Source organism: Nicotiana tomentosiformis, chromosome 4, assembly GCF_000390325.3.
Source record: "Nicotiana tomentosiformis chromosome 4, ASM39032v3, whole genome shotgun sequence".
Taxonomy (NCBI): domain Eukaryota; kingdom Viridiplantae; phylum Streptophyta; class Magnoliopsida; order Solanales; family Solanaceae; genus Nicotiana; species Nicotiana tomentosiformis.
This window is the reverse complement of record NC_090815.1, coordinates 105,187,309-105,198,014: the sequence shown is the minus strand read 5'-3', so window position 1 is coordinate 105,198,014 and position 10,706 is coordinate 105,187,309. Positions and strand designations below refer to the sequence as shown.

The 10,706-nt window shown below is 36.8% G+C and overlaps 1 protein-coding gene across 1 annotated transcript; it reads left to right on the top strand.

Annotated features, from left to right (window-relative positions):
• Positions 1 to 1,904, top strand: LOC104097665 (serine/threonine-protein kinase-like protein At3g51990). Its single transcript, XM_009604269.4, has one exon. The coding sequence runs from the start codon at positions 250 to 252 to the stop codon at positions 1,741 to 1,743; it is 1,494 nt and encodes a 497-aa protein (XP_009602564.1). The 5' UTR covers positions 1 to 249; the 3' UTR covers positions 1,744 to 1,904.
• The last annotated feature ends 8,802 nt before the right edge of the window (positions 1,905 to 10,706 follow it).

Genomic DNA, 10,706 nt, shown 5'->3' with positions numbered 1-10,706 from the left:
CATTCAATTCGGTATTCTCAAAAAAGCTGTAAAAATAAAAGAAAGAGAAAGATCCGTCCTTTTACCACCGCTTTTTATGTCTTTACGACCACCTCAAACTTTCACCCACTCACTCTTCCTTCTTCCCTCAGTTATGGCCTCTGCCTTCTCTCTTTTCCCACTACACTATTCTCCCTTTCTCTCCTCGCCAATATTTCTTCATTTTCAGATCCGACATTACAACACTTTTATAATTCCTCTTATTAACTTATGGGTTATTTTTCATGCAATGCAGAATCTGCAATTTCCACCTGCGATTCTTACAACTGGCCCAACTTAACAAAAAAGAATCACACCCATAAAAAACCATTCAAAATCAGAGAATTTTCTTACTCTGATCTTCACTCAGCTACCAATGCATTCTCTCAAGACAATCTTCTCGGCAAAGGCAGCCATGGATATGTCTACAAAGCTCATCTTCATCAAAATAAACTCAATACCGTAGCCGTTAAAAAAACCAAACAAACTGAACCACGTAACAGTTCTGCCAACTCCCCAGCTGAAAATGAGATCGAAATTCTTTCCCGCGTTCACCACCCTGGGCTCGTTAACTTACTGGGCTACGCAGTGGACGACAACCAGAATAAATTAATCGTCGTTGAGTTTATGCCTAATGGGTCTTTATATGAATTGCTTCATTCTTCTTCTAAACCTCCTAATTGGGCCCGACGAGTCCGTTTTGCTCTGCGAATTGCAAAGGGAGTTCATTTTTTGCATTGTTCGAATCCGCCGGTGATTCACAGAGATATTAAATCGTCGAATATTTTAATCGATGGGAATTTCAGTGCTCGTCTTGGTGATTTTGGTTTGTCTTTGAGAGGACACGTAGAAGACGTTATAGTAAAAAGTACGCCGCCGGCGGGTACGTTAGGATATTTGGATCCTGCTTATCTTGCACCGGGCGATCTCAGCACAAAGTCCGATGTTTTTAGCTTTGGGATTTTGCTGCTGGAGATTATTAGTGGCCGGAATGCAATTGATGTTAATTATAGTCCGCCGTCGGTGGTGGATTGGGCGGTACCACTGATTAAATCTGGCGAGTATGCAGAGATTTGTGATCCGAGAATCGGTTCGCCGGAGGACGAAGGAGTTTTACGGCAGCTGGCAGTGGTGGCGGCGCGCTGTGTTAGAAAGACGGCGGCAAAACGGCCAGCGATGGCGGAAGTAGTGGAGTGGTTGAAATTGGTGCATAAACGGATGAGCTCGCCGATATGGAATAACATAGGGCGGCGCGTGGGGCGCGTGAGAGAATCAACGCGCGTGGTTAAGTACGAGCCCCTGGATGATAGTATGGAAATTGTCAAGATCTCGAGAGTAGGAAGTAGAAGAAACAGGAAAGTATCCAATGTGACGAGCGTAGAATTAAGAAATGTTGTGATTGGTGGAAATAGAAAGCAAGAAATCCAACCCGTTATTAGGTCAAAATCTATTGGTTGTCTTGATGAGATTGAATCTGAACCGTTAGAAGTAGGTAACAATAATCAAACGGTTAGGAGGATAGGTGGATTGGCTGTGAAGATGTCTACAGTGAGGTTGAGCAAGTCAAGATCAATGGGCATGATACAAAGTAGTACAAGGTTAATGAACAAGAACAATAGTAGTAATGGGGTTGTGGTAAAGTTTGTAAAGAAACCAAATGGAAAAGAATTAGAGGAGTCTAAATTGCTAGTTAATGTAGGAAAAGAATCCCAAAGGGGAGAGTAATTGATTTGCATTATAAAACTTTTGCTTCTTGTTTATTCATTTCCTTCTATTTTTAGTTTGTACTTCTTTTCTCACCATTAAGATTTTCTTGTGTCTTGAGAAGGATTTTTTTGTTGGAAGAGATCTCTATGATTAAACTCATTTATAACTTGAAAGAGAAATTTTGTTTGCTTATGGAATTGAAAATCTAATATATATTTGTTGAGATTACAATAAGCAGTGTTAGGACGATTAAATATTAATCTTATAGAAGAGTGGTCATTTAATTTAATATGGTGTGAATTAGAGTATACATCAAGTCGTGTTATCTATCGGCAAGAAAAAATTCACGTGTTAAAATGAATCAAATCCACACATGAGAGCATGTTTTTATATCTAATGTAACTAAGTAAATATAAAATTTATCCATAAACTTTACAAATATCAGTAAACTTTTAGATAGGATTGGAAGTCGCTACAGTTCCCCCAAACTATTTAATGTAGACAAGACATATTCCAAAAGAAGCAAAAAATGCAGGTCACTTTCTCTGAAAAGTTGCAATACCATGTACTCATGAGTCATGCCTCTACTATTCCCATTGTGTTAGCTGATTCGTAAAATACAATGTTTACCCGTTTTTTTTTTTTTTTGACTGCTGAGGTAACCGAACGAAATGTTGTATTGATTCAATATCGAATCCCAGATCTTCATAGACGACTAATGGTAGGGGCTGCATTTTTCGGAAAGAAAGATAGTGGCAAAAGGAGGTTAATCAAGAACCGACGTCTCATGCCGACCTCGTTTGCAGTTGCTACTACACTGTTACATTCGGATAAAGTGATCCGTATGGTGGAATAATTGCAATGACCTTGCATCCAAATTCATGTTATATACCTTTCCATCATGGGCAACCTTTTACACGCCCAATCTTTTTTGAGTGTCTAAGACACACTATTTTTTTCTTCTCCGAATTTTCAAAGCATGTGTTTTGTCACACACCAATAAAGTCGTGACACGTGTCACTGACTAATAATAAAAAGATAACACATAAAATTATAATTTTATCCATATCTTCTTCATCATGTCCACCATAACGGCCATCGCCATGCTTTCAATTTCAATTCGTGCTCTTTCGATTTTCACAATTGAAATAGCGAGGTAGTAACTAGTAATAATAAAGAGGAATGTGCATTTCTTAGCGAAGAAGATTAAGAATTTTACAATTTAATTATTTGTAAATTTATCCATTAACAAATTTAAAGAATATGTTAATCTGCAAAAGCTTGAGGTAAGATTTAATGGCTGGGGATATTTTTGAAAAATCCATCCTTTCAAAAGTTTTAACTTAGCCATGACAAAAGCTCGCGCTAAGCTTTCTAGAAAAGAAAAGAATTTTCTGTACATACGCTTGAGCCAAGCTTTAATAGTTGGTGGAGCTACAAAGAGTTTAAATTGTTGAATTCTAATTATAATTTCTTAACAAAAAAATCTATAAAATTAAAGACTAATGATCAACAAGGAGAGAGATGAAAATTCTTGGTAGATCTATTCGAGAAGAGTAGATCTGATGGAGAGAAGTGAGTCTAAGTGTCAAGGAGCAGTTATGGTAGGTTTGGTGATTTTTAAACATGGAAAAAGTTGACCCTATTTAATTTTTTTTTTTTAAACTAAAAATTTGACATATGATACAAAAATTCTCCTGTTCACGCGCTTCATTTGATGGTAAAGATATGCACTGATCACGTGGGCAAAGTGGTGTGTCTTAGACACACTCTATAAATGTTGAGTGTGTAAAAGTTTACCCGTGATGGAGAGGTGTGTAATATGAATTTTGGTGCAAGATCAATGGGTAAACTATGTATTTTGTCCTGATTCTATGATATATAAAATTTTCATTTAAAGTATTTGGCTTTTCTTATTTTCGCCCAACATTAGAACTCATCTCTTTAACATTCTTTTATTCATTAGAATTGTTAAATAGAAATATAAACAATGGCTAAGGTCACATACTTTTGGAGTTTTGCTTCTCCTTTTCTGTCCTTTTAAAAAGTGACGATTGAGATACAGTTGAACATGGTATGAACTATGATGTATCAAAACGGCACCATCTATGTCATGTTCGCAAGGAAATCGAAAATTAAAGATAGCAATATTAGAAGATTAAAAACAATAAAGGTAAAACTGAACATGGATGAATGCTAGAAATGTTTAATGATCGAGGCGTAACTATTGATAAATGCTTCAACCCCTTCAAGAGTGATGGAAATTAAGAGCATTTATGTATAGCGGCACTAGCCCGCCCATATTTATTTTCATTTATGCAAAATACATAAGTTACCTAACCTATGGCCCAAATCCCCCTTATACACTTTCTTGGACAATAATAATATTACACACGCAATCTCTCTAAAGTGTATCTACTACACACCTCTTTTGACTAGGTCCCGTAAAAAGTTCATCCGTGTATTTCACGCGTTTAACTATAGTTTATAAACTTGACCCACTTATTTTTAACCCCTTATATTTATTAATTAACCTGATCCAACCCGACCTTACCCGACTCATCGCTAAAAAGGGTTAGAGCTAATTTATCCCAAATTAACTCTCATTTCTCGATACATCTCGAAGTAGCTCTGGTGAAGGCGATTCCGGCGACTATCTCAAGCGCGACTTTCATCTTGTATGGGAGGTGGATTTATGCGATTTTAGGTTAGTAATTTTCTTCCCTTTGCATTACCCGTTTGTTTTAGCAGTGGGTGGGTTGAACCTAGGGTTTTTTTGAAATTTCTTCTATTTGCTTTAGGGTTTTCGGACTTTTTAAAAGGGGAATCTTTTGTCATTATCGATATTACTGTGAAGTTGTCGTGTTGTTGCCTTTACAGAGAGTTTTTTATAAAAAGATTTACTTTGTGTTTGTAAACCGTGTGTAAAGTTAGGGTTTAAGTAATTATTGTAATACCATTGCTTTGAACAATTTGTGATATACTCTTGTCTTTGTCTCCACTTTTATATTTTTTTATTTTCAATTGTTGCATGTGGCAGTCGATTTATATGTCCCCTTGTTTGTTTGTAGAAAAATGTCTTTTAAATTGATTACACTCAAGTGGTACCATGATGTGGTCTTAGTTCCTGGTAACTTTGCTCGTTATGTGAGGGTAGTCAAACTTTGACTTTAGATGTAGATGTGGATTTATTATTTTTTATTGAACTGATGAACTACACTAAGTTAATGGAATTTAAAAATGTGGTTGAGCTGTATATTTTTCCAATGGATAGGATAAATAAATTGATAAATATTCTCACAGACAAGGTTATATTAGACATTTGTAATGAATTGGAAAATGGGGATACCTTAGATATTTATGTGACTCATGTTGTCCATTTCAATGTTGTTGACATAAATGAGGCTAGTAAAGGGGTTAGTGGGAGTAATAGTGGAGATTTTAATAACACATTAATCTTAGAGGAAGATAATGAACTTGTCCCTGCCCCTATACCTGCTCATGCACCTTCAAGAGAACAAGAGAGTGAAGTAGATAGTGAATCAGATAATGATGAGAGTGAGGATGGCAATGAAAATGATTCAGACTTTGATAATCTTGATAGTGATGAGAGTGATAGAGTAGACTTACATGTTCCTGATGATAATGATTATGGATCTGATGTTCATGAAGAATTTGCAGAGTGTAGGGATGAACTGAGGAAGTATAGAAGGAAAATGAGTGAAAGGCCAAAATATAGGGGTGATATTAACCTAGGTGATGTAAGAGTTGATATTGGTTTTTATGAATTAAGAACTGGTAGCAAGAAAAATAGGTACACAAGCTTAGTAGGGATAGATGAGCCTTATTTTGGGTCTTCTGATGCTGAAAGCTTTCCTTCAGATGCTGAAGATGAATTTGATGAAGAACATAAGGAGAGAGTGGCTGCCAAGAGGAGAAAAAAATCTCTGATATTTGATCCAACTGTCAAGAAAATAACCTAGGAGTTGGTGCTGATTTTTTAGAGTGTTGATGATTTTAGGTTGGCTGTTACTATATATACAATTCAAAAAGGAGTTCAAATTGAAAAGTATATTAATGAACCTGGAAAAGGTGAGGGTAAAATGCATGCATCCAAAATGTCCATGGTTGTTGGCTGCAAGCAAAGATGGCAGATCCAATAATTTTAAGGTAAAAAAGTATTGTCATGTCCACAAGTGTTACAGAATAAATAAAAACAAGCTTTGTAACTCCAGATACCTTGCAAAGCATTACATGGATAAGATTGTGTCTCAACTAAATATGAAAGTTTGAGAGCTGAAGAAACTCATTAAGGATGAACTGGACATGTATGTTGTTAGGTCTACTATCCATAGAGCTAGAGTAAAAATTCTGAAAGAGATAATAGTTGATGCGCATGCTGAGTTCAAGAGACTCTATGATTATAGAGATATTCTGTTACAGACAAATCCAGGTACAACTTGTGTTGTGAAGGTAGATGATCAAGGTGAAGGAAAGCTTATGTTCAATTCATTTTATGTGTGCTTCTATGCTACGAAAAAATGATGGTATGAAGGTTACAAAAGGATAATTGGCTTTGATGGATACTTTTTGAAAGACATTTGTAAGGGTCAACTGCTTGTAGCATTATCAAATGATGGCAACAATCAGATGTTCCCTATTTTTTGGGCCATTGTAGATTGTGAGAACAGTTTCACTTGGACATAGTTTCTGAAATGTGTGACTCATGACTTAGAGCTTCAAGATGGAAAGGATCTCACTATCATGTCTGATACGCAAAAGGTGATTTCATTGCTGTCAATATTTAATTTTTTTTATTTCTATTTCTGTTGGCAACTAATATATTCTTCTTATGTTACAGGGATTGCTTAAAGTTGTATCAGAAGTGTTGTCTAAAAGTGAACATAGGTGGTGTGCCAGACATGTATTAGCAAACTGATCCAAAGATTGGAGAGGATTAGAGAGAAGAAACAACTTCTGGAGGTGTGCTAGAGCAACATGTGTGAAAGAATTAAAATTTCACCTGGACAACTTGAATATGCTTGGGAATGAGATATGTGAAAACCTATTGAGGTATAACAAGGAAACTTGGTGCAGAGCATACCTCAACTGTGACAGAAAATGTGATATAATTGACAACAATATGTGTGAGACCTTTAATGCTTGGATACTTATTGCCAGACACAAGATATTGATCACAATATTGGACGAAATCAGAGTGAAGATGATGAAGAGAATAGGAAAGTTGAGGGAGTTTGCAGATACATGGATATGTGATATATCCCCAATTGCTATGAAAGTGTACCAGAATAACATGGCCCAGTCTATGAGGCGTACAATCAAATGGAATGGTGAATATGGCTATGAGGTTTAGGATACCTTATTAAGATTGGTATTGAAGAACAGTGTGAATATGCTAACCTAGACTTGTACCTGTAGGTCATGGAAGCTAATGGGTATCCCTTGTGCTCATGCAATTGCCGCTATGCACTTCAAGAACATTGAGCCAATTAACTACATATCCTACTGGTACCACAAATCCACTAATCTAAAGGCATATTCAACATTTATCCAGCATGTGCCAAACATGCAAATGTGGCCAACATCTACCAATCCACTAATTAAACCCCCACCAATTAAAAAGATGCCTGGCAGACCAAAGAAGAAAATAAGAAGAGAAGAAACTGAACATCCTAAGTCTAGAAAGCTTTAAAGAAGGGGTATAGAGATGACATGTTCAAACTGAGGTAGCTATGGACACAACAAAATGAGCTTCCCCAAGAAACCAAGGCCTGCAGATTCTACTCCCGCAAATGCTTCTTATAGAGAAAGAAGTGGAGGAAGAGGAACAAGAACAGGAACAGGAACAGGAACAACTGCTCCAACACCTTCAGCTTTAACTACTTCTTCCTTTACTGCTGCTGGCAGAGGAAGAGGAACTGGTAGAGGTAAAGGAAGTAATACACCTTCAGCTTCAACTACTTCTGCCCCTGGAAGAGGAAGATGAACTGGTAGAGGCAGTGGAAGAGGAACTAGAAGTTCTGGGTTTGGACTGTTTTAATCAAGCAGTGGGTTCATAAGTTTTTCTGTAAGTATTTCAAACTTAAGTTTATGTCTTGTTTTGTTTAACTACTTTACTAAATACTTTACTGTTTTGGTAGTCTGGTAGAGATAAACTAAGAGTTGTTTCTCATGGTGGTGAAAAGAGGTCCTCGGTAGATATTCATGAATGTGCCTTCAAGCCAACAAGTGGAGTAAAATGAAATGGTAGACCAGCCATTACTAGAAGACAACTTGAAATAACTGTTGCATTCCATTTCAGAACTGTTGCATCCCATTCCAATCTAAGTCAAGCAAGTTCATCATCCCAGCCATCCAAGAACAAATATATGTAGTTGGTATTGAATGTTGTTATTGTAAAACAATGTTAAGTTATTTTGGAACCGCTGTTAGGTTATTTTGGAACTGCTGTTAAGTGGTGTATTGAATGTTGCTATTTTGTTAAGGCAGGCTGCTGTTATTTTGGTATGATGTTAAGATGTCAACCTATATTTTTGTTAAGGCAGTCTGCTATTAGGTGACTGTAATGAACACCTTTACTCTATGATGCTATGTGTTTTAAATTGAAAATTTCTAGGCAAATTCATCTCTTTAGTGTTACCACTTTAGTATTTCAATATTTGAGCTGTATTTTAGGCAGCAATTTCAACCACTATTTAACTATGTAAGCAATGTATTATCTGCATTTTGCCCTGAAAATTCCTAGACAGATTCATCTCTTTAGTATTACCACTTCAGTATTTAAGAATTTGAGCTGTATTTCAGGCAGCAATTTCAGCCACTATTTAACTGTATAAGCATTGTATTATCTGCATTTTCAGCTCATATAGCAACAACCACAAACCAAACAACATTAACAGTTGCAAAAAATGTCATTCATTTCTAACAAAGGGAAACAAAATCCACCAAAAAGCTTCATTCATTGTCTTGCATTATATAACAATCTTTAGAACTACCAAACACAATCAACTTCAATACAATTATAATTAAAATCAACACACAAAATCTCCTCCAATTTCTTTGATTCCTATTTTCCTTCAATAATGCATCGAACTCCCACTTCTTCTTAAGCATCCCCAAAATCATAATTTTCAAGTGCTCTGGAGTTTGGGGATCAAACCACACAAAGAAATTACATCCCGAGCGACTGTCCCTCTGAAAATCGAAGAGAAAAATTATTAAGGAATATAAAATCGATTATAATATTTTCTCAGATTATGCATTTCCTCTAACCCTAGAAATTATAATGTCGAAAAAGAGAAGGAAAAAGTAGAAGAAGATGGTAATATTGGCAACAGAAAATCGCATAAGAAGATGTCAAGAAGAAGAAATTTTCTGCAACTTTCGAGCTTTCAAGGAGGAAGAATAACGAGAAGAGGGATCCAATTTGAGAAGAGATGGGTTGAGGGCCTTTTTATTTGTTTGAAAATGGCTGTAGGGATTTGTTTCTGGCCGTTCATTTAAGTCAGAAATTGTCTACTTCTACTTTTCACGCGCTTCTACCATTTTGTGCTACACATGCTTAGACCTGGTCAAAGGAGGTGTGTACTAGATATACTTTAGAAAGGTTGCGTGTGTAATATTATTATCGTCCACAGAAAGTGTGTAAGGGGGATTTGGGCCATAGGTCAGGTGGCAACTTATGTATTTTGCTTTTCATTTATCATAATTGTCGTGCATTAACTTGTTAGAATGTTCAGTGTCTTGCGCTACTCATACGATCAACTCTCATGCGAAATAAGGATTTAAAGATTATAAGTTTTTATAATGTCCTCAAATTCATATATATATTTAGTGATTTTTTTAAATACATATACAAAACATTAGAAAAAAGGTAAGTGCTAATTTCTAAGTGCAGATACCTTGCTTCGGCTTCGCCTAGGGTTCGACTAACATAAAAAATAGAAAATTGCGTACCTTCTTCTTCCCGGACCTGGACACCACTTATCGTCACCTCGAAAACCGCCAAGTAGAGGTATAGTTGTTCGTCCGCCTTCAGAGTGTGCGGCAAGGGAGGGCTCGACAGGTATCGCTTGAGTTCTTCTAAAGCTTGCTGGCATTCCGAGGTCCAAGAGAAGTCGTTCTTCTTTTTCAATAGTGAGAAAAAATGACGGCTCTTATCCGACGATCAAAAATATGGCCCAACGCGGCTATCTGCCCGGTCAGTCTTTATACTGTCTTACCGTTGTCAACTATTCTGATGTCTTCGATGGCTTTTGTTTTATTCGGGTTGATCTCTACTCCCCGATTAGATACCATAAACCCGAGCAACTTGCCCGAGCTGACCCCGAAGGCACACTTCTCCGGGTTTAGCTTCATATTGTACTTCCTCAGTATGTCGAAGGTTTCCTGCAAATGTTCAAATGGTCCTTTGCTCGCAGGGACGTAACCAACATATAGTTAATATAAACTTTCATTGATTTCCCTTTTTGTTCTTCGAACATCCGGTTAAGTAGGCGTTAGTACGTGGCACCGACATTCTTTTTGTCCGAACGACATTATGTTATAACAGTAGGTGTCGAATTCGATTATGAAAGAAGTCTTTTATTGATCGCCCGGGTCCATACGAATTTGGTTGTACCCGAAATAAGCATTGAGAAAACTCAGTATCTCGTGTCCGGCCATTGCGTCGATCATTCGATCGATGTTAGGCAAAGGGAAAGAGTCCTTCGGACACGCCTTGTTTAGATCCTTATAATCTACACACATCCTAAGTTTATTTCCTTTTTTAATTACGACTATTACGTTAACTAACCAATCCAGGTATTTAACTTCCTCGATGGATCCTATTTTTAGAAGTTTAGATACCTCGTCCTTGATGAATGCGTGTTTGATCTCGGACTGTGGACTTTACTTTTTCTTAACCGGATAGAACTTTGGATCCAAGCTCAATTTGTGAGTTGTTACCTCCGGTGGGTTCC